Below are 24,907 nucleotides of genomic sequence, written 5' to 3'. Positions count from 1 at the left end.
CTGAGGGGAGAGCCCGCACTGCCCCCCTCCCCTCCCCTCCCCTCCCCTCCCCTCCTCCCCCCTCCCCACTCACCCCCTTCGGAGGACAGCCAGCTGCTGCGGCTGGGCGAGCGGGTGAGGAGCTCGGCCCCAGGGCCCTGGTAGGCCAGGGTCCCACTGGCTGAGGACAGGGTGCTGTCCGAACCTAGCGAGGTGTTGGACTGGGTCAGGGAAGACTTCCGCAGCTTGTTGCGGAGGAAGAAGCCTTTGGCTTTGCCCATCTTGCTCAGGCTGCCCAGCTCGGGGTCCTCCAGGGCGCTGCTTGGGAGGATGGCAGAGGCGGATTCCAGATCAAACTTCTTCTTGCCCTTCATCTTGTCCTTGATCCTACTGAAGGGGGACCGAGGCTTGTCCTTCACGGACAGGTCAAACATGCTGGCGCTGAGGTTGTTGCGCGTGAACTGGATGCTGACCTGGATCTCTCCACGCTCCTTCTCCTTCTTGCCTGCCTTCGAGTGCAGCTTGTACCACCTGTGAGAAGGGGGTGCCGGGGCTCCGGTCACAGGTACGTCTCAGAGCCCCTCTCTGCTTCAGGAGCCACGACAGCCTCCCCACACAGGCTTCTGCTCTGACACATAAGCCCTGCCGCCTTCCAGGCCACAAGAACAGCTAAGAAACTACCCACAACTTTTCCGTGATGAAGGAAACCACATCCCACGTGGGGGAAGCTCTTCGGCACTACCAGGCAGGGCAGCCAAGTGACCCTCCTGACCCGGCACCTTCCCTGGAGCTCAGAGACCTCCCCTGCCCCAGCCCCCTACATTTGAAACTCTGAGGCCCAGAGCAGCAAGGCTGGGTCTGAGAGGAACCCTTTCAACTCCAGGCCCCAGGTACAGACACACCTACCCACATTTTCCCATTTACATCATCTCCTTTGGCTAGTCCCAGCCTAAGCTCTGCTCTGAGCCACCAGTGAGTCCAGGAAAGAACAGCTCACCCAGAGGCCCAGGGCCAGGAACACTAGTGCATGTACACACACACACACACACACACCTCACCCGCTCATTTACTCACCCCAAGCCCTGCCAGGAACACCTCTGCAAGCTGGAGGAACAGACAAGAAGGCATAAACGGGCCTTAAGCAAGAGACCCAGGGAAGGGAAAGAGCACTCACTCATCTGTAAGCATCTGCCGTGTGTGACAAAGGAATGCGGGGGTGCTCATCTCCCTTCCATTTACACCTCACAACAAACCTGGGATTTTACAGATCAGGAGGTCAAAGCTCTGCGGTGAAGTAACTTATCCAAGAACAAGCAGCCAGGAAGGAGACTCTAATTAATAATAATGTATTGCTATTGGCTCATCATTCATAACAAATGTACCACACTAATGTAAGAGGTTAATAATAGAGGAAACTAGAGCAGGAGGGGGTGTGAGGGAATATATACGGAAGCTCTCTGTACTTTCCACTTGTTTTTCTGTAAACCTAAAACTAAAACTAAACTCTATTAATTAAAAAAAGAAGACACAGTGAGCACACAGAGAACACAATGAGCAAGAGATCATGAAAGAAACAATACAAGAAAGTTCTCCTGAAGGACATGAGCACCAGCACAAAAGGGCCCACAAGCAGGCAGCACAGTGAACGAGGAAAGACCCAGCCAGCAGGTATCACTGCAAGGTTTCAGAGCACCAGGTTTGTACATTCAGGAGACCCTGAAGGTTTCCAAAGAGGGGAGACAGGTTTGTACATTCAGGAATTAGAATAGCATCAGGTCCTCATCAGTAACACTGGGCACCATCTGGAGTCATGCCTTCAAAATTCTGAAGGAAAAGCTTCCAGCATAGAATTCTGGACTCAGCCAACCAGGCATGAACGTGGAATAAAGCCCGGTGGAGGCGGTCAGATTGGTCACTGAAGGGCTCCGACCGAGTCCCTCAGAGGACACACACACCACACCACACACAAACACTACACACTGTACCACACCCCACACGCCTCAGTCCATGCTGTGGTGGTCATCTCCCACCTAAGATCCGCTCACCCCACAACACCAGCTCCTTGAGCTTCTCACGGACATTAAGCGGGAGGTCTTTTGTATGAAAGTCCCTGCACATCCAAATGTCCAGAAATAAGTCACTGCAAGGGCTTGGTGGTGGTGGTGGGTTTAAATGCTGTGACTTTAAAAAAAAAAAAAAAGAAAAGAAAAGGTCTTCCCAGAGACACTTCCAATTGCATCCCTTTGGAAGAGTCCACCATGACTAACCTCTTAGGTGTCCACTGCGGGCTATGCATCCAGCCTCTGCTTGGGGACCACTGGATGGCCTAAGTGAAGGGAACCTGGGCTGTTGGTTTTCCCTCCCAAACCTGAGAGACCACTCCCACTAAGTCTGGGTCAGGACAGACGGCGGCACAAGCAGGGACGGCGGAGGGCTACGCTCAGAGGGTGTGTGGGTGTTTACGTGCCGCTCTCGTGATGAGTAGGCACAGGGAGGAAAGATGGGGGAGGAGGGGCAGGGAGCGGAGAAGAGAGCTGAGAGACAGACTGACGGGATGCGTGTGAGGATGTGTCTGGGGGCACAAGGAGACATTTAATAGAAAGACAAACCAGCTAGCATCGACATCCTCACACCCCTGCTTTCCCAACCCAACGTCCACTTTGGGCCTGACCCCTTAACTCTTTCAAGGCCAAGTCACCTTGGCCAAACCTGGACCAGGCCTCATTTAGCACAGAAAGATTCTGGGAGGTGGGGCAAAGAGAAGTATATGGACTCCAGCTGCAGGCCCACCAAGCCCTGAGCGACGGGAATCCGCAAGCACAGACATCCTTCACTTGGGCATAAGGGTCACGGGTCCTGAGCCCCAGCTGGTCACACTCCACACACCACAGCAGTAACACTGGTTATCTCTGCGGGGTGAGGTTGCAGGGAACTATCACTTCCCGCATTGCCTACTTTTGTCCTGTTTGAATTTTTTATAAGAGCCATATATTACTATCGTAATAGGAAAAAGAGACAAAAGAAAATTCCCGTTCCTATCTTATCCTCTCAGTTGGCTGAGACAGAATAGGCTCCTCGCCTCTCCCTCCGACCCCTCGATGAAAGAGGATGCATTACATTACTAGCCCAGCTGAGGCTCAGGTCCTCGGCCCAAAGGATCCTTGTCCCCCGCCCTTCCCAACCCCCTCCCCATAAGGTCACTTCTGCTTCCCCTGCTCTTCCCCAGGGATTTTGGGGTTCTTCTCTGGACTTGCTTTTCAGGGAGGCCAGGAGGGAAAAGAAGACTTTCCTCACCATTTTCTGAGATTCCCCCATCCAGAGCAGAGTGAGGCTGAGAATGGCTGGGACCTGCCTCTGGACCCTCAGTCACTGTTGCCATCTGTCTCCCTATCAGTCAGGGGCAGGACTCATTGGACCCTGCCAGCTACTTGGAGCAGGGCTTCTCCCAGAAGTGTGACAGGCTGAGATGGTGACGGCAAGGCCACACAACCAACAGCTTGTGGACCAAGGCCTGTCACTCCCATCCGTGGCTGAGACCTGGCCAAAACCAATTAGGATTTGACCACGGCCCCAGCACATATCTAGATGGTGGCTATCAGTGCGGGATTTCTTTTTTATCTATTCATACCAAGATACAACCTAAAACCTACTGAATTAGAAAGGCCAGGCCTAGAAATCTACATTTCAAGGTGGAAGGGAGTACCTCCTCAGGTGACTGAATTCATCAGACCCAGTGTGAGAACCACAGTAGGACAGTCCCCTGCCTGCTCTACATCACTTCATGGATCAGAGGCCAACTTTCCCTCCACCTGGGTATATCATCAAGGACACTCAATTGTTACACAGAAGAAACCTGCGTCTCTCCCCTGCCCAGCCAAGGCTTGCCTTCCAAAGTCCACTGAACCCACTTCTTCCGAGAGAACTGACCCTAGAAACCCTCATCTCTCTCCCCCTCCCCCAACCCGGGACAAATTATCAAAGGAACACATACATGGGGGAGGATCAGGCATCAATAAGTACTTTCTATGAATAAAGAGTGCTAAAATGAACAAGGCCTCTATTCCACAAAGCTGCTTTTGAAACAGCACTCACCAGGACAGGAAGAAGGACAGTGATTCTGCCCCAGTACAATTTCCCTGACACGCACTCAGCTCTCAAAGCCTAGATTCTTCAGCCCCTACAGAATGTAAAACAACAACCTGCACATCCTTCACTGCAGGTACTGAACTGTTCCACCTACATGGCACCCACCTCAACCCCTGCACTGTCTGAGCACCTGAACTCCCCAAAGCCCAGGAAGCGTGTGCTCAGGAAACAGGTTTTGACAAAGATGATCATTATCTGGGACTTGTCCCAGGTATGACTGCAGCCAAGACATGCTCCATCAGGAAAGGAGCAGTAAGGGAAAATTCCTTGCATGTAAGAGGTATGTGCCGCTACAGACGCTGCTCTTCAGGAGTGACATACAACAGCGCTTCTCAAACTGCAAAGTACAAAAGGATCGCTGAGTCTGGTAAAAATGCAGATTCTGATGCAATGGGTGCAGATGGGCCTGAGAGGCTCCATTTCTACCCAGCTTCCAGGGGATGCCAGGGCTGCTGCTGGCCTGTGGACCACACCTGAGAGGCAGGACAAATGACTGGTGCTATAGAATCAGCAGAGCTAGACTTACTGCATGCTCACTGTGTGCCAAACTCTGTACCTCTTTTACTATCCACACAGTCCAGGAGACGAGATCCATTATCCCCACTATGTGGGTGAGGAAACTAAGTTACAGAGAAGGTTTGTGACTTGCCCAAGGTCAAACAGCTAGTAAGTGATACAGTCGGAACTAGAACATGAAGATTGCCTGACTCCCAGCCCACGTTCTTAACCTTCGACGGACAGCATTTGTCATCAAGCTGAATGCAAACGTTGGGCCTCCAGACACCCTGAGAGGACAGAGGCTGGAAAAGGTACACCACAGAGGCCCAAAGAGGCAAGGAGGTGGCGTATGAAGGCCGGAACCCCCTTCAAAGGGTTGGCACAATCGCAGGAGGATGGAGCCCTGAAAGGTCACTAAGGGAACCTCGGGGTTTTGTCCTGTCCCCAGGCCACTAAAACCATGTCTGAGAGCAGTCAAGCCTCCCCCAGCAGATGCAGAACCACAGAAAAGCTCTAAAAGGGCCCTTGCTCGGCCGCCGTACCTCCCCCAGGCTCCCTCTGCCTGACAAAGTTCAGCAGGCCCAGTGTGGACTTAGGAGCCCTCAGCCTCCTACCCTGCGGGACCAGCCCCACCCCCACCCTCTGCAGGGGCAGAAGACAAAGGGGGGATAAAGGGAGGAGGTAGTTGCCTCACCTGTTAACCAAGATTATGGCCCTAGTTATTCCTGCTAGTGGGGCTCCCAGGCCCACCATACCCAGCACTCCACCCATTTCTCAGTAAACAGAGCCGGGCTAGCTAACAGCTGCCACATAGTATAACTGAAAAATCTCAACACTCTGAGAAGCAGACCTAGGGCAGATGTCAAACACACACATGTAAGTGCCAGGGTGGCTCCTGTCACTCTGGGGGTGCTGGGCCCTTGAGAGCCACAGGCCCAGGCACACACCTGACCTGTCTCCAGTTCTTATTGAAATGGGTCCCCTTAAAACTGAGTTAACCTGCTGAGTTTATGATTAATCTCTCTATTCAAAACTTTATTCCCTTCCTTGTCCTGCCCCTGCTCCCCTCAGGATTGAGGAGTATCAAAGAAAAAGAGAAACTGAAACCAAGCAGGACTCTGCGGGGCCTTCTGGGACACAAAAGCCCCTCTGTGTCCCCTGTTTCTTGTTTGTAGAAGAAAAAAAGGCTTTAGTCTCCTAGGCCTTCGCTGAGTTCCAAAGAGCAGACTCAAGTAGTTAATGATTAGAACGACAGAGCTGCAAGACTTCAGGAGTTCCTCCAGAAGGGATGTAGATAACAATCTGATGCCTATCTGTGAGATGTTCTGCAGAAACTAAGACCCCTCCCCAATCTGGTAGAGGATGGTGACGACTTGCTGACCACAAGCATGTAGACCCCAGACTGGTTGGAACCAGAAGGTTGATGACTGAGATTCCCAAAACATCATCCTGTTACCTCACCACCAACTAACCAGAAGAAGGTCCATGAGCTAATCAGGCATCCTATGACCCTCTCCCCTAGCACAGTCTTTAAAAATCCTTGCCTGAAAGCCATCAGGGAGTTCAGGTCTTTTGAGCATGAGCTGGCTATTCTCCTTGCTTGGTGCCCTGAAAATAAACACTGTACTTTCCTTCACCACAACTCAGTGTCAGTAGATTGGCTTTGCTACACGTCAGGCAAGCAGACCTGAGTTCGGTTCGGTAACATTATCAGTGCAAAGTTCAGCTTAAGACCCAAATAATGGTGCCCCTTCCTAAGCCTCCACACATCATTTATTTCACACTCCTAACCCAGGAACCATCCTTGTCTCTTTTTCCCCCTCACACCCCACATCTAAACTTAGCTCTACCAACCAATTATACCCAGAATTCAACCCCTCTCACCACTGTCACCCTACAGTACAGTCCACCAACATCTCCCTGCTGAACATTACAGTTCCCTGCTCACCTGCCTCCCTGCCATCCATGCTTCACCCAGCAGGCAGGTGAAACTGGAGCACATCACACCCCACTCCTCAGCATGGCGGAAAGGGCTCATCCTTTGGGTGCCGGGTCTTCTGATTCTCTGCATTTCTCATCCCACACTGGCCTTCAGTGTTCCCATCTCCAGGCCACTGCTCTTGCTTTTCCCTCTGCCTGAGACACAGGCCCAGATCTTCAGGCCACAGTTCACTCACTTACTCACTCACATCAGGTCTCAGTTCATCTGAATCTCCTTAGTCTTCCCTGAGTACCCCAACTACAGCTGCCCCTTACCCAGTTTATTTCTTTAACATAATTAATACTACCTGACACAGGGTGTGTGTGTGTGTGTGTGTGTGTGTGTGTATCCCACACAGTAAAATGATGTATGTATACACGGCTGTTTAATGGCTGTCTTCCGCTGCTCTACAGGCAGGAACTTTATTCTGCTCATCTGTGTGTCACCAGACTTAAAAGAGTGGTCACTCAAATATATTTTCAATGAACTAACAAATTAATCTATGAATTAACTTAGGAACTTGTTTGTCCCTGTTCACAACTGAACAACTGTGTAATGTTTCTATCATCACAAACCCACAGGTCTTAACCATGAGACCAGAAGCTCCCAGAGCAAAGAGGGTGCCCCCTGTCCCCAAAAAGAGCCTCCTGAGGAAGGAGCCACGTGCCAGGCTTCATGGGGACAGACAGTTCCAAAAGGGCACCTTCTTTAACCCTGAAGCCCTCATCCCCTATTCCTGAGCAAAGAATCTCAGTAACTTCCCTGATAGAATACACCAACCAGATTCGGGAAGTGCCCACTTCCTGAATGGAGGTCGGGTGTTGACCCCACTCTAGCCCATCACTATGGCCCTAATCTCATCACCATTAACAACCATACCTCTCTTTTAGCACCTACTGTGTGCAGGCGCTATACTAAGCACTCAACACACCAAATCAGATCCCAGTCATCCTCTTAACAGCCCCAGGAGGCAGGTGTGGGAAGCAGGCCTCAGAGTGGCTCCAGCATGGACTCTAGAGCCAGGGCTGCCTGGCGTAAGCCCCAGCCCACCACACGCCAGCTGTGCGACCTGGAGTGGGTCACCCAGTCTCTATGCATTTCCACACCTGCCTATAAAATGGGGGTAATGGGTGTCCAATCCCCTCACAAGACCACTCTGACAATTGCATAGATTACAGGTGAAGCACTCAGAACAGGGCCTGGCACACAGGAAGCGCCACACAAGTGTTAGTTCTTATATATTTTAGCAGATGCAAACACTAGGGCAGAGAGAAGTGCATAGGGTTAAGTCAGATGCTTCTTTTTAGTACACAGGGAACCAGGATTTGAACCCAGGCTCCCTGTCTCCAGGGCCTCCGGCCTTGACCACTGCACTAGAATGCCTCCCTCTGCAAGTGCAATACACCACACACCGGGCCCAGAAACCCCATGTCCCTGCCCAATCAAAGGATTTCTCTAAAACAGGGGGTCTGTGTTAGACGGGAGAAAAATTACATCTTTATTTCCCCTAATCTCTAACTGAAATTTAGTATTTCTTTCAATTATGAATTTTTGCAACAGTAGTGGTATAGCAGCAGTACCTATGAATATGTCACCAAGAGAAACCGGTATTTTCATGCCACATTACAGTTGCTGCAGATGTCGCAAAATATTGTTTATACTCATCACTACTTTGAACTTTAAAGTTACAGGTTTCCCCTGCTATCCAAAAGTGGAGCATTCCTATGAAACCTTTCATAAGCTGAAACGGCATAAAGTGAAGAAGCAGTTACCTTAGGACACATCTTGCTAACGGATGCACAAAATAAATAAAGATAAAGCACAGATGCTTACAGATACAGTTCAAAGCTAAGGCGAGGGCTTGATGTGAGGTGCTGAATGTAGTTCCCAGAGAAGGAGCTGGGCGGTGCCACTCTCACTGCTTGGGATGCGCTGCCTCTGTAAGGCTCACTGCAAAACACACACTTGAGTGCATGTCTTCCCCTTCTGGCCCCAACGCACGGCTCCCAGGCTGAGATCCAAATCAGATGACAGATACTGCACCTCATGTCCCACTGGGTATGAGAGGGCCTTGCAGGGGCCGGTAAGGGGCGAGGAACTGGCCAAAGGCCCTGCGGCTCCCGGGCGTCACGCCACAGTGCTCGGTCTGACCCTCAAACACCCTGCATGCCAATGAAGGTGACTCCGGAGAAACAAAAACAGCTGGGTGCACCTGCTAGTCAGGGAGCAGGCTGCTCCTGTAGCTTGTTTTCCTCATGTCCCCAATACCACAATCTCCAACGTAACTGGGCTGGTGCTCACCTGAGCCTTACCTGCTCTGGCTACAGCCCACCAGGTCTGCAGCTTCTCTCTTCTGGCAGTGGCTGCCCTGGCCTCTTCAGAGACAGGTCTTACCTCAGGCTAGGGAACAGCTCCCACCATGCTGGGGATGAGGGGCTTGCAAATCTGACAGTTGTAGGAATTGAACCCCACCCCAAGACAAAGGAAGCCAAGAGGCCCTAGGAAGACAGTTGTGCTGCCCAGTGTACTAGCTGGAGAATCTTCTAGAATGAAAAGTGAAGAACCAACGTGAAGGAAAGACATACTGATCCATTTCTCCTTTCCTGGCCTCACTCTCCCCATCCAGCTTCTCTAGGGAGTCAGTACAAACAGGGGCTGCAGGGTTCCAGAGGGGAAGAGACTGCAACTCAGAAAGTAGATGCTGGGGAAAACTCTAGGAGAAGACACCAAGATATCTGTCCATAACATTCTGATGGACATAACAATCTAACCCAATTTCCTAAAATCCAGGCCAGCCAGCCATCAGCCACTTCAAGCAACACTGTATTGATGAAATCATTTGCTCTCAAAAGGCCTGAAGCCTTCAGAGACTGTTCACCCTGTCCCCGTTTCCCCAGGCTCCCAAGGCCCCGCAATTTCTGCTTTGGCAGAAACCCATCAGCTACAATGTGGGATGTTCTCAAGGACAAGTGATTCAGCTCCTCCATCAGGTAAGGGTATGAAACAAGAGGGAACTGTTACCCTGGGAGACTTAACAGCCAGGCACAGTATGGAAGGGAGCCCTGTTTGGATCCTGATTCAACAAACCACCTATGAAGAGACAGTTCTGATATTAAGGGAATTTAAATATGGACTGGATATTGATTGGATGGTTATTAAGGAACTGTTGATTTTGTGTGTGTGATACAAGCATCATGATTATGTTTTTTAAAAAGCACCCGTGGGGCTTCCCTGGTGGCACAGTGGTTAAGAATCCGCCTGCCAATGCAGGGGACACGGGTTTGAGCCCTGGTCCGGGAAGATCCCACATGCCACGGAGCAACTAAGCCCGTGCTCCACAACTACTGAGCCTGCGCTCTAGAGCCCGTGAGCCACAACTACTGAGCCCATGTGCCACAACTACTGAAGCCTGCGTGCCTAGAGCCCGTGCTCCACAACAAGAGAAGCCACTGCGATGAGAAGTCCGTGTACCGCAACAAAGAGTAGCCCCAGCTCGCCGCAACTAGAGAAAGCCCGCGCACAGCAACGAACACCCAACGCAGCCAAAAATAAAATAAATAAATTTATTTAAAAAATAATAATAATAAGCACCCGCATCTGTTGGAGATGGTTAGAAACACCTATTGACTCATCTATACTCCCCTTCTGGTCCCACTTGAGACTAACAGGGTCTTTCTATTAGATCCCTGTGGAGGTCAGCGGGTAGCCTTGGGCCAGGACACAGGCTTTTTTCTCCCTGTCCTATGACTGAGCCCTGCTCCTGGTTGAATCCCTGAGCCTTGTGCTAACTATCTACTCATCTCAGTAGCCTCAGCACAGGGCGTGGCGTGTGAGATCCTGACAGCTCATCCTGACACTCACAAAGTCTCAGAGGCACAGGGAACTCGCCACTGAAATCCCAACCAACCAGAGAAGGCCTCAGCCAGGCTCAAAACGTTTCCCAAGTATTTGCCAGAATAAGAAAGGGAGTGTCCTCGAGAAGCTTACATCTTGGTGGGAAATAAGATAGCTACATAAATAAAGGAAGAAGGTGATTAACACCACAAAAATGCACAAATAAAATGCACAGGAAGGTTAAAGAGAAGACAATTTTGGGAGGAGTAGTGAAGGACATGATAAAAGAAATTTTCACATATTGAGATATAGGGAGGTCATTCTGGCTTATCTGTGAGTTAACTTGAATCTTATGCTAACTAAAATAGCCTGTTTGTGGCCTATCAAACCTACATTGTACATCTGCTTTAATTATTAGAGAAAAGGAAACAGTGACCAAAAGTAAAGAATGTCCATTCTTTAAAAGTAAAGATTAAATGCTTATCTTCCTGGGACACCAATGCTGGTACTCCTTTGATAAGACTCCTTTCCCAGGTGCAAGGTCATGCTGACTTGCTGTGTACATGATGCTGATCTCTGTGCGTGTGTGTGATTTCTTGAAATGTACAGTATCCCTGACTTATTTAATGTTCTTTGTTCTGAGAAGATATAAAACTGTGCTGGAAACCATGCTTCTCTGGAGCAGTTTCTCAGAGTAATCTGGGAAGTGGGCATCCAGGCTAGTCCTCAGTTTGGCTCAAAGAAAACTCTTTTCTATCCTTATTATAGGTTGCTTATTGATGATTTTCATTGACAGATGTAACATTTATACTGGGCCTTGAACAATGGGTCAGGAGGCAAGGAGGCAGGTGAAGAGACACTCCAGGTGGGAGGAAAAGAATACACAGATGCCCAGGGCTGGAGAGGTGAAGATGGGTAAAAAGGTGCTTTGGAGCAGAGAAGACTGCCCCAAACATCATGCTAAAGAGCTATAGCCTTATTCTGGGCCTGGAAGAGCACTACAGGGTAGGAAACAAGGATAAAACCTATGGCTGCTGTGCTGTAGGAAGAGCAAAGGACAGCAGGGAAAGGGGCAGCAGAGGGGCAAGGCAGCAGAAACCAGCACAGAGCCAGCCAACCCAGGACAGTTCCCACGGCCAGGCTGACCCAGGCAACTCCTTGTGCCTCAGCAGTTATTTCTCATCATAAATTAATAAATTGGCATTCTGGCTTACAAAAATGCTGTAGCAGCTATGCTAACAGTCTAGAGGAGATTTAAAAAAAAAAAAAAAAAAAACCTGCCTAAACTAGGACAGGAGCAATGGGGAAGGTAGGAGGGGCCAGAGTGCCCTTCTCCAAGTGCCCCCTTCGTCCCCTGCAGTGGCACTCAGGCAGAGCCACTCCACCTGTGCTCTCACTGCTTACTGACTGCACAAAATGTTACTCACCTTTTATGCCCCCCAACCCAGGGAAAGGGCCTGATATATGGAATACCTTCTAACACCTGCTGGATAAATGAGATGGCATTGGCAGAGCTTAGCTTCAGTACCAAAAATAAGTGGAAAAAAAATTATTTTAAAGGAATAGTGGAAAAACGCAAGGGTTGGAAGACAGGAGACCCAGGTTCTAGTCCTGGATCTGACTTACAAAGTGGCTTTCAACCACCCACTTCACCTCTGTCAAAGAAGGGTGATAAAATAAGCCAGTTAGGGGCAGGGAGAAATGTCAACTAAAACTGTATTACATGGAGTTTGAAGAGACGGCTGGAAAAGCCTTTTCCCCAGAGGCTCCTCCATCTAGATGCCTTCCCTCCTCTCCAAATCCCCCACTCAGGCAGTCCTCCTCACACACGATCAGAGAGGAGACGCGTGGGCCGCGGGCCAATCCTTGATGGCTCCCAACACTCACAACCTCATCCTGCCTTTGATTTGGTATCGACGGTAAAACTGCAAGCCAGGCACAACTGCAGGAGAGGACAGTGCCTCTTATCAGGCCTCTTATCACCTACTCTGGCTCTGTGCCGGCACCGACAGTCCTTGGAGCCCAGAACCATCATTTCATTAGCTACCCCTGGCTCCATGGGCATGGCTTGCTCAGCTCAACCTCAGAGCCCAGCCAGGACCAGCCTCCCTCCCTCCTGGGCACAAACATCTCAGCCAGTCCTCATCCCTCCTGCTGCTGTAGGCTCCAAAGGTTTATCTCTTTGTCAGCTTGCCTCGGACAGAGGCCAGCGACCCACGCCTGCTTGGAGCCAAGTCTAACCACACAGCAATAGAAGTATGTATAGTTGAAAGCATGATGTAGGGAAAAAGCACTGGGCTCAGGAGGTTAGAAATCTGGCTGCCACTAATGAATCATGTGACCTTGGATCAGTCATTCCACTCCTGAGACCCCAGTCTTGACCTCAGTAAAAATGGGGGGTCACCCTCCCTGCCCTCAGGGAAGAAGGAAGTGAGGTGCTGGGAAAGCACTCTGAAAAGTAGGCCAACCCACACGTAAAGATTTGGGTTTATTGTCTGTCAGGGCCTTTTATAGGCTGTCATCAGCCCCTTGGGAGCGAGGTGGCCCAGGACCAAAGAGTGATGACCCCGCCCAAGAGAAAGGAGAAAATCAGCAGGATGACCTCTCCCAGGGGAGACAAGGGAATAAGGAAGAAATTCTACTTAACCAAACTCCCCTCCCCAGTTTTCTCCTAACCCCATATTCACCCCAAACAGGGTCTTGAGTCACGGAGGACAAAACTAAGTAGTGGCTGTCTTCCTGCCAGGGTCTCAGTTCAGACTTGAAACAGGTGGAGACAAGCAATAATACCCCTGTGTGGGGAAGCCAGACTTATCATAGGTACAGACCTGTGTGTGTGAAGAAGGCTGCACTTGTGCAAACACAATGGGAGAGGGAGAAGAAATCTATAACGCATTGGCTTTTAAAAGCATATAAGAACTGGTAATGTTGACTGCTTCTGAAGAGAGGAGCTGGGTGACTCAAGGTCGGGACAAGGGAGATTTTTCACTGTGAACCCTATGTATCTTTAGAATTTTGAACCAGGTAAACTACTCAAAAAGAAATAAGAAGTAAAGAAAGCCAGGTTGTTTTGCTGAGAGAGGCACATAGGAAACTAAGCTTGGCTCCCCTCCACTCCCTCTCTTGGCTCAGCCCCACCACACCCACCTTCCCTTCCTTCCCTCCCTTCTGGGTCTCCCTCCCAGAAACTCACCCAGCCACCACCACGCCCCACCTGTCATTCAAGGTCCAGCCTCCTATAGGCAGCCCACCCTGATCACTCCAACCCTGGTGAGTTGGTCCTTCTTCTGACCCTTTCCTTCTCTCATATTTTGTATATGCTGCTTTGTTGGTTAATTATCCTTCCTGTGTTAAGTCTTGTCTCAAACATATTTTTGCCCTTCTAGGGAAAGGGCTTTATATTTTCTTTCTCATGTTTCCTCCAAAGCCCTGACCTAGGCACAGTGGTTGCCCAGTAATTGCTTCCTAGATGTTGAACAAAAGAAAGGGGGAAAAAAAAAAAAGCAAACGACTGCATGACTGTAGGAGGAGGAATGGATGGCTCAGAGCGTTCTGTCACAGTAAAACAAGCATGTGATTTCTTGGGAAAGGTCAGGAAGTCTTATATCTGTTGATGATCCCAAGCCCAGCTCTACTGCACAAGCCAATGGGAGCAAACCTCCCGGGGGGTGGGGGGGGCGGTGCCCGGGGCCAAGGCAGAGCTTTCCAGGCCTCCCCCGGCTCCTGTGAGACAGTCTAGTGGCAGTGATACCCTCTTTCCCAATGCACCAGGCAACACCCCCATCCCCTGAGAAAGATATAACCAGACACGGAGCTGCAGACTAAATGCACTTACCCCTACCAGCCAAGGCCTCACACAGGAGAAGCAGGTCATGCTTCCAGAGCCCCCAAGCCTAACCAAAGACATGGGCTTTGGGAAGGAGAGAGGAACCCTAAGGAGGGCAGCTGCTGAGCACCAACTTCCATGCAAAGCTGAACCCTGGGAGACATGGGAGAGGACCAAGATGGGTGTTACAGCATGGTGGCGAAGAGCACAGAATCAGGAGCCCGGCTGTCTCGGTACAAATCCTGACTGCCATGTACTGTGTGCCTTTAGAAAAGCCACTTTAGGGCTTCCCTGGTGGTCCAGTGGATAAGACTCTGCCTTCCAACAAAGGGGGTGCGGGTTCGATCCCTGGTCGAGGAGCTAAGATCCCACATGCCCTGCGGCCAAGAAACCAAAACATAACACAGAAGCAATATTGTAACAAATTCAATAAAGACTTTAAAAATGGTCCACATCAAAAGAAAACAATCTTTAAAACAAAAAGTCACTTCACCTCTATGTGCCTCAGTTTCTTCACTCGTTAAACACAGTAACAGTACCTACACCTCAAGGGGTTGCTATAAGCTGATGTAAGTCAAATCCTTAGGACAGTGCCAGCACCTAAAAACGGCTTAATAAATGATATGCTAGACAAAGAAGGCTATGACAATCCTCCAAAATGGAGTGCTACACGCCGTCCATATGGGAACTCAGAGAAGGTGGGGTGGCAGACCAGGATCTCTGATGGCCAGCCTGACAGGCCCGGTGTACATCTCCTCCTCAGGGAGGCCTTCCCTGACCAGAGCTGAGCGCAGGGCTTCCGTCTGCTCTGAACATCTCCAGTGCTCCCTGGCTAGGCCCCAAAATACGGAGGGGCTGGCTATGGCCCCTCCTCCAAATGTGGGGGTCTGTCCTCCTAATAAGACTGCACCCTCTGGGCATGCGGGCTGCTGTGTCCATGTCCTCCCCTCCTTTGAACTTCCCACCCAACCAGTGGCCTCCCTCGTCCTCTGCCCAGGCAGAAAGGCCTGTGGATTAGACGTCCTTCCGGGTCTCAAGGAAGCCCCAAGGCTCCCTCCCCCTCCCAGCTGAAATGTCCCTCTCTCCCTAAAACCTCTCAGGCACTTCCACAGAAACCTTGGGATGCACTCAGCTTCCCAAATGCCGTCTCTTCCTTATCCCAAATCTGACAGCTCTTCAGGCTGTCAGGGCCTAAGAGAAACCACACAGAGCCCCACCCTCCCTAACTGCAGAGTAGCTGAGAGCCTGTCACTCTCCCTCCCCAGCCTCAATTCCCACACTTCTAAGCACTCTTCCAGTTCTGACATCAGAATTCCATGATTAAGGGCTGTGCTTCTCCTCGCCACCCCCAGGGTCAGCTGAAGGTCAAGGTGGCCCGTGACAAAGCCCCTCCCGGCAACTCTGTAGCGCTGCTTCCTGGGAGCTGAACTTGCTTATTCTGCTCACTGCGGAGAGACCTGGGCCCAGGACCACCCCCACAGGCCAACTCAGTAAGGGCAAAGCCATCAGAATCTTCCTTAACAGGACTGCCAGGTGCATAAAGGACCCACATCGCGGACTTATTTTTATTACTTGGCTGTGGGGAAGGGCAAAGCTTCTTCATGACCACACTATTTTGCAGAGGTCGGCCCTGCACAGGAAAAAATAGGGTACTGATTCCCAGAGAGCATACAGAGCTCCTGTCATTGTGTTAATTATCTGTCCCAGCACAGGGTGGGAAAGGCAGGGGAAACATCTGGACGAGGCCAGACCAGCCGTTTAGCATCGCTGGAGAGCGCGTCACAGCACCAGGTTGGCAGCAATAAAAAGAGTTTAGACAGCCCCCATCAGAAGAAAGGGACAGCCCTCAAGGTCGCTAGGATGGAGCTCTGCTGAGTTGCGCCTGTCCCTGGCTGCCTGCAGGGAGGGGAGAATGGGGCCAGATGCAGAGGGAAGGGGAAGCCGCTCAGTCTGACGGCAGAGTCACTCCCCACTCCCCAGACACTGCTGCTCAAGCAACCCCAGATAAAAACTGCCCCATAACTCGGCGAGATGCAGCCTCTGCCCTAACTGCTGCTTTTAAGTACAGCCACACCCTTCCCGCGGCCAAAGCAGACTTGCCCAGCAGCCAGGTCGGGGGTTGGAGCAGGAGCCAAAGCCAAGGACCCTCGCGGCCTCAGCTGCTTCCTGGGGAGCAGTCACAGCTGCAAACATGATAAGGCTGTGGGTCAGGCACCATCTACCTACAACAGCAATACACAGGCCATCTGGAGGCTAAGGGACAGATGGAGGCCCTCAAAGACCATGCCCACCTTAGGTGTACCTTAGGCCAGCAGGCTGCATTTGCCTCAGCTGCCTCTCGTATTGCCCCCAAGCCCGCCCTCCTCGAGGAGGTCTCAGGCCACCACCATCAGCCAGGCAGAAAGCTCTGGTCTCCAACCTAAGTCATCCTCAGCCACAGGCCTCCCATAGGCCCTTATAAAATCAATGAGACAGGTCTGACCAGGGCTGACAGAGCCTCTTAGGGGGCCACATTTGCAGCCTGCCCATGGTCACGTTTTAACCCAAACCGAGCCCACAGACTTGGCCTTCCCAAGGGGCCAGACTCTAGCCATCCATCCAACAGGCCCAGGAAGGGGGCTACTTACAGAAGGGACCACTTCACTCCACACGAGCACGCACTGGGGAGTACTATGGATGGTGGTGAAGTAAAAATCAGAAAGGACGCATCTAAAGAAGCTAAAGAGGGAATTCCCAGGTGGTCCAGTGGTTAGGACTCGGCGCTTTCACTGCAGGGGCCCGGGTTTGATCCCTGGTTGGCGAACTAAGATCCTGCAAGCAGCACAGCATGGCCAAATCAATAAAGAAGCAGCTCTTGGGATTCTGAGACCCATGATGATCCACTAGGGCTTTACTGAGGGAGACGGTTATAACTAGTTTCCTTGTGTATTACATTACATGTTGTTTTGACAATTTTCTCTTCAATCAGTTGGAAGCCTCCAGTGAAATCCCTCACCTCAAACAGCACCCCACTAACAAAGGAGCTTTGGGGGCTGTTGAGGCACCTAGAACCCCAGCCCCCATCATCACCACCCTCACATAATGAGGGCCCTGAGAGTAACCCAACACTAATATCTTGAAAACCTGCTATGTGTCTAAAATGATACTAAAGTTTTTTAGAGATCCTGTCTTATTGAATTGGTACAACTCTATGATTTTTATCATGGGTTACCTTTTCAGAAACGAGGAAACGGGTTAAGTAACTTGCCTGCTAGTAAGTGATAGAACTGGGAGTGAAACCTCAGTCTCCACGTTCTTAAACACTATGCTGCCCTGCCATGGAGGACAGCTGCGGAGCTGGCAAGCTGATCTGAGTGTGGCTTCAGAACTGCAGAGGCCTCACAAGACTAGCCCCAGTTCTCAAGACTCTGGCAGCAAAGAGAGTAGTGGAGGGCTGTGAAGGGCCAGCTCATTTCATGAGGAGCTCTCATACTTCTGTGAGTACCCTGCCACCACAGTCCTGGGGCTTTCCAGGACTACGCTAAGTTCTGTATTACCTCCTCCTATCACATGAAAGGCTCCTCTGAGACAGGGGACATCTCCCAGATCACAGCTACCAGGCTACTAAAACCTCACTCCACCATCACTGCTGTTCACTGACCACCAGGCATATCCAGGAACTGCACTAGATGCTCTAATTACACACGCATTTCATCCATTACATCAATCCTGTCAAGGTATAAATTAGCCCCATTTTACAGATGAGAGAACTGAGGCACCAAGAGTTTACTTGACTGGCCACAAGGTGGCAGGTTTGGAAGGGAATCTGCAACTCCACAGGCCCCTCCTCTTAACCGTGAGACTGCCTTTCCCCAATGGAGTTCTGTCTGGGCAACACAGGGCTATGATGTGCTCTCCTGGAGTTCTCTGCCACCATTATCCAAAGCTGAGGAGGGCACACCCCAGTCCTCTCCCCAATGGAAAATGTGCAGACTCACTATCTTAGCAGCTCACGCCAAGATGCTCCAGGAAAGGCCACCAAGGGTGGCCATGAGAGCCAGAGGTGGAAGGTGCAAACCGGAGTGGCGTCAGTAGCCCTCACCCTCTGTCAGTGGGCACGCTGTTTGGTCCAGTAAACTAAAAGATCAGGCTGATTTCACAGACTTTCCTGCTGCCCACTACAAGTCCCCCTCCTCCTGCCCCCTCCAGGTTCTATAAATAACCCAGGTCAATGCATCAGAGGAAAGGCAGCCAGGTGGGTGTGGAAAGATCCTGGTGGAAAAGATGACTTCTATAAAGTAAATAAGGCTCCCATTCAGATCAAGGGGACTGTCCTTGGCTGCTAACAGGCGCACATGGGCCGACAGACATAGACAGCTCAGTTAAGGAAGAGCCAGAGGCCAAGAAGAAAGCAAGAGCAGGAACTGAAGAAAAAATCAAAGCCCCTCCCCCACCCCGTGCAAGTCACTGACCTCACAGAAGCCACTCCCCACAAGCTGAGACTTTTTCTGTCTGCCCCTTAGTCTCCCCTCTAGTGCCCCCCACCCCCAGCCCGAGATGTGTTATCTACCAGTCGGGTCAGATTAGCTGAGAGGTGGAGACTGAAGGACTGGGAAAGAAAGGGGTGGAATGAATTTGGGGACAGGAGCCTCTTCAGAAGAAGAAAGGGCTACGAGAGCCAGAGGAGAGCTTTCTGCCTCACCCCCACCCCCTTGGGCTCCCTGAGCCAGGCAAGAGGGAAAGGACAGAAAAGGGGAGGAAAAAAACAAAACAAGGGCCAAACTATACCACATGATCCACACCCAGCAACCAAACAGCAAGTCATGAGGGAAGGAGAGAAGGCCAGGGGAGGGGGAGATGGAGCTAAGTCACAGCCCTGCCCAAACCTGCCCTATGCTAACCCCTTTCCCACCCCAGGCTGCAAAGAGCCATGAAGGCCTTCTCTACCCACATTTTTGAAATGTTCAAGGTCAGATCCTTTTCTATTTGGGTTTGTACCAGGCTCATCCTTCTCCAGCAAGCCTTCCTAGATTTACTCAGTTGGATGCCATTCCACTTGGGTAAACCTTTCCAGCAACTGTCACCAACCCCTTACCCTCCCCATCCAGGGCCCATGGGCCTAGGGGTGGCGTCACCCCAGTTAAACACTTGAGTGACCCAGGGCAGGTTGTCAGCCCTGCGGACAGGCTTCCGGATCCTGCCCAAGCCCAAAACAGGAAATGAGGCTCCAAGCCTGAAGCCTTGATCTTAACACAGGGAAAGTTAAACGCTGCCAAAATAAATGATTTTTTAAAACCCACTGGTAAACCCTCTGGCCCTTCTAGGTTTAACTGACTGGGAGATTGTCTCCTGCTGTCCATTAAGCACGTGCTGCCTCCACCTCAGTCAAGATGCTTGAAGCCTGATTAAAGCGTTTCCTTCCTTTACTGAAAGGGTCTCCTGTTCTCAGACCAGAGACACAGAAGGGAAGAATCGGGGGCGTCTCTAAGCAACAGAGGGCATCCCAGTACCAGGCAAGAAGCAGATGCCCTCTGCAGCCTCTAGATTTGGTGGGGCGTCTCCGTTCATCCTCTGCCCTCCTCGAGGACAACACTGCACCTTCTTTCCCCCACAGGGCGAGGCAGGGCCTTCCCATTCCCCTGCGGGCCTGGTGTGGAACAGGCGCCCGAAGGCAGTTCCCTCCCCTTCGAGGAAAGTGAAACACGCCCGGAGGCCCTGGGAATGGCCACAAGATTTTCCTTCTTGAGTTTTCCACAGTCCAAGAGCCTCTGGATCCCACTCCTAACTTTACTTGACAATCTACTCCTAACAATAGGCCACCATTCTCACCTCCCCCCGGCCTTCCAAGGACACACCAGCGGCCAAGCACAGCCCAGCGCACATCTGGGGATCGGAAGGAGATTCCGTTATGCGAAGAACCAACTTGTCGGTTTATGCCCTTGAGCGCTAGGCAAAAGGTCGCACCGCCCAGGCCGAGGTTCGGGGTCCTGCGTCTCCCCAGCCACGCCCCAAGAGGCCCTTAACCGTTTCCGCTCCCGCGCGCCCCTCACTCACTGTGTGTGCTGGGCGCGGCCTGCGCCGAAGACCTCGTCCAGCGCCACCACGGCCTGGCCCAGGAACTTGTCGACGCCGATGAGCGAGCGGTGCATGGTGGTAAGCACTAGCTGGCAGGCGGCGGCGGAGCCCGCGGCCCAGGGCGCCGGGCCCGCGTCGGTCTCCTGCGCCCGTAGCAGGCCGTCCAGGGCGCCGGGCGGCAGCTCGAAGGAGCACTCTTCGCGCCACTCGGGGCATCCCAGCGTCTTCTCTACCACCGACGTGCTGTACTTCTCACGGCCCACCTGGATCACCGTATACGCGTCGCTGGTGCTGCCCGCGCCCGAGCTCTTGCCCCGCAGCCCGCGGGCCCGCAGCACAGTCACCTGGACGTGCGTGGGTAGCCAGCGGGAGGGCCCAGCCGCCGTCTCGGCGCCCCGTACCAGGGCCATGGCGGGGGAAGCGGCGACGGGTGAGGGCTGGCCGAACCAGGCGTGGACACCCGGACCAAGTGAGAAACTGGGCAGCGGCGGAGGGCGGTCAGGATCCGGCTCGGAGCGCCGCCGCCGCCCACAGGCTCGGCCGCCGCAGCTGCGGGCTGGGCTGGGCCGAGCCGGCCGCTGCCTCCCCGCCTCCCGGCTGCCGGCCGCGCCGCGACGTCAGCGCCCCGCCTCCCGCCCCGCCTAGCGGCCGGCGTCCCGCGACTCGCGACCTAACCCGTACCCGCGCCGAGGTGCGGCAGAGCTTGGGGATGGTGGCCCGCACGCCCTCGCCCCGTCTGCTGCAGACCAGCCTGGAGCTGGAGGGTCGCTGAGCGCCGCGAGGACCGTGGGCGGGGCGCAAGGCCTCCGCGGGGGTAGGGGGGGGCTCCCGCGTTGGTCCCCAGGAAACCCCGCCTCGCCTGCAGGCAGCGCGGCACCCTCGGCCGGGTATGAAATGCCCGCTCCGCGTCTCCCGGCCAATCCCAAGTCGTCCTTCAAGACGTCCCTGCTCCGGAAAGCTGTCGCCGTAAAACTGCCCCGCCCCGTCCCTCCCGGCATGGCCATCCCCTTGGCGCTGGCCAGTGGGAGCGATGCGGACCAGGGCCGCTCCCCAGTCTCGAGCGGCACTCCCCCTCCTCCAGCCCGCCCCTGCCCGGGAAGATGCCTGCGTGAAACCAGAAGTGATTCACGCTGCGCCACGTGATGGCCCCGCATCAGCGACCTGAAAGCGGGTGAGCTGCCGCTGTCTCCCTCCTCCGCGCGCGGGAGGAATCACGTGTGCAGCCAGAACCTGGCGCGGGAGTCCAGGGAGCAGGGCTCGCCCTCTGCGGACACTGCGGCGGAGAACAGAGTGATGAACAAATGAGTAACCACATCAGTATTTAAGTGTTCCCTCGGGCCGCTGGGGCTTATGCGTCACGAGTTGGGGGAAATTATAGGCTCTGGTGGAGGTTTTAAACAATTACTTACACCCATTAAGTGCCTACTATGTGCAAAGCCCTGGGTATTACTTGCACGCTTGGTTTATTATTAATAATGATAACAATGGTTAATAATTACAGATGCTGAATTTCGGTCAATGCTGGTCCGTGTGCTTTACATGCGTTACCTCATTTTATCCCCAAAACAACCCTGTGGGGTAAGTATGGTTTTTATCCTTATTTTCAGGAAGGTAAAGTTGCAGCTTAGGGAGGTTAACCTGCCCAAGATCCGTAACTGGCAGAGGTGGGATGTGAATCCACACAGATGACCCCAAAGTCTGTACTTTTCTTTTTAACTTTCAGAGCCTGTATTAAAAATAGTATTTTTAAAAAGACATGTAACACACAGCTAAAAACAAAATAAAGTAAAAAAATCAAATGGGACAGAAACGCTTATGATGAAAAGCAAAAAATTCCCTTTCCACCCCTCATTCCAGGGATAACCACTTAAAGCCATTTGTGTTTTCAGGCCTGGTAGTTACCTCCATATTTCTACATAAAATGCTTACATAACTATATCTAGAGTTTTCAGGACTGGCCATTATCTATTGTCTTCCTCCTATGATAGATAATGATGTAGCTCACACCCACTTCCCTCCCTCAATCCTATGTAGTTATGCTTTTTTTTTTTTTTTAGTTCCTCTATTGGATACCTTGACAGTGGAAACCTTTATTTCTTCTTGGGGAGACTCTCCACAGTACCTCTTGACTTTTTTATGCTGTGAAAGGAGGATGCCAAAATCCCACTTTCCGGGCCATGTCCCCTACCAGGAATATGGTTGTACACCGGGCACCCGAGACTCATGGGAGCATATGCACCAAGGCTCAATCCTAACAACCTTCCACCTTAACTGTGATCAAAATGGGGTGGAGGATTTCTCCACACTGAGCCCCATAGCCCAGCATCCCTGTGGACAGCACCTAGCTTTGGAGACAGCCAGATCTGCCTAAGGATCTTGGCTCTCTGCCACTTAGCAGCAATAAGACCTGAAGATTAAGTCAGCTCTCTAACCTCTCAGCCTTCTTTCCTGATCTAGAAAATGGGGATGATGATTCCTACTTGAAACAGTTGCTGAGAAGATGACATGAGAAAATATTGTCAAAGATTTTAACACAGTGGAAACCATCACAAATGATCTCAAAGCATCTGAAATTCATATATAGTTTTTTTTCTGATTATAAGTTATTTGGAAAATATAGAAAAATATAAAGAAGGAAATGAAAATAGATTAGAATATCACTGTTCAGAAATAAACACTGTTAACAATTTGTTGTATTGCTTTCCAGTCTTTACACTATATGTTGTTGTTTTATATGCATTATGGTTGTGAGGCAACTGTACTGTAATGGTTAAACCTGTGGGCTGTGGAATCCTGGTCCTGGCATCTACTTTATGTGTACTATCTCATTTACCCCTGAAGACAACCATTTAAGGCAGGTGCTGTTGCTACTCTCAGCTTCACGGATGAGGAAGCTAAAGCAGCTAAAGTTTGGGTGATTTTCCCCAAGTTTCTAACTGGAAAATTGCAGATAGTGGACTTGAACTCAGGTCTGAGTGACTCTACTGCCTCTGGTACTCTGCCCTCACACTAGCTTGTTGGTCACCTAAGCACTACATCGTCTGAAGTCAATAAAGCAGGAAATGTTGTCATACCCATTTTACAGATGAAGAAATTGAGGTACAAAAAAGGTTAACAGACTTACCCAAGATTATAGAGTCAGGATGAAGCCCCTGAGAATGGATTCCCCAGGGGCTTTGCAAATGAAGATATCTTTACCAAACCACAGCTAACATATTTGTCACTGTCCTTTAATGGTTCTGTTTCATCTGTTTCTTAGCTCTTCAACATGACCAGACTGCCTCTTCCCTCCCGCCTCCCTCTGCCTCCCCCATGGAGTAGCAAGGCTCCAGGAACGGGCAAAAGAGAACTCAGATGGGCTACTCCCGCTCTCCTTCCTCCTGCCCTGGCCCTCATAGTTTGGCAAGGTCAGGCTTCCTGCTGACCTGAGATTGCAGTTGCAAGAGGGCAGTGAGGCCAGGAAGGGCTCCCCTGCAGGTCACTTGGCCCTAGGAGAAAGGGCGGGCTCTGCTAGCTGTCTGCAGTTGAGAAAAGAGCAGAAACTCTGAAGACACTGAGGTCTTGGTTACCTAGAGGTGTTTTCTCCTCTGGAAGATGAGACCTCCCATCCCCACCCACTGCAGTTTGATGTGAGGGTTACAGAGAGGACCCTCCTACTTCCTCTTCCTCCCCAGGGCTGGATGTGTTCACCGCCTCCCTGGGCCTCTCTAGTCCGTTAGGGACAGTTCTTGCTTTGAAAGAGTGGTCCTTTGTGTAATTTCCACTCATTGCTTCCCTCTGCAATATCATAACCCTTCCAGACAGGCACTTCAAATATATTTGCCTGACTCTTCAAGCTACGTTTCCTCCTGTCCTTCGCCCTCCCTCCCACATCTGTTTTCTAGGCCCTTCACTGTAATAGAGTCACACAGCCCGGGTTCAAATCCTCGTGCCACGACTTACTAGCAGTATGAGATTGGGCAAATTACTGAACCCCAGAGTCTCAGTTTCCACGTTATAAAATGGGCCTAATAATGGGAAATCACTTCATAATGTTAGCATGAGAGAGCTATCTCAACATTCTGTAAGCAGTGATGAGTAATATCATCTTAGAAATCTTTGCTCAAAGCAAAAGGTTGTACCTCCTTATTGTTTGATTTGCATTTCTTCGATTGCTAATGAGATTGAACATTTTTTCAGTTATTAGTCATTTATATTTCCTCTTTTAGTGAGTTGTCTATTTTCTGAATTGTCTATTTTCAATGCCCATTTTCTTTGAAACCTTAACTTATTCACTTATATTAACCCTTTCTATGTTAATAATAACACTTTGTCTTTTATATTTATTGCAAATATGTTTTGACATAAGTTAAGTAGTCAAGTCGTTGAATTTCTTCCATTGTTTCAAGCTTAGGTTCTTCCACACTCACAGGTCCAATAAATATCCATTCATAGTTTTTCTAGTTTTTAAATTGTTTGGCTTTTTCTTTGTTCTTTCATTCTCTTTAAATTCTTCTAGAAACTATTTTGGTGAATGATTTGAGGTGAAAATCTAACCTTCTCTCCCCAGCAGCTATCCAAGTTTCCCAATACTTATTGAAAAACCCTAT

The 24,907-nt window shown here is 51.1% G+C and overlaps 1 protein-coding gene across 1 annotated transcript in view; it reads right to left on the bottom strand.

Moving 5' to 3' along the window:
* Nucleotides 1-21,238, bottom strand: part of RAB11FIP5 (RAB11 family interacting protein 5) — a 36,326-nt gene extending 15,088 nt beyond the window's left edge. The window contains 2 exon segments of the mRNA XM_079941249.1: nucleotides 74-510; nucleotides 20,298-21,238. Coding sequence (XP_079797375.1) covers nucleotides 74-510; nucleotides 20,298-20,728 — 868 coding nt within the window. The 5' untranslated portion in view covers nucleotides 20,729-21,238.
* Nucleotides 21,239-24,907: the final 3,669 nt, after the last annotated feature.

The sequence above is a fragment of the Stenella coeruleoalba genome (assembly GCF_951394435.1).
Source record: "Stenella coeruleoalba genome assembly, chromosome: 13".
In the NCBI taxonomy this organism is placed as follows: domain Eukaryota; kingdom Metazoa; phylum Chordata; class Mammalia; order Artiodactyla; family Delphinidae; genus Stenella; species Stenella coeruleoalba.
This window is presented reverse-complemented; position numbering and strand designations above follow the sequence as displayed.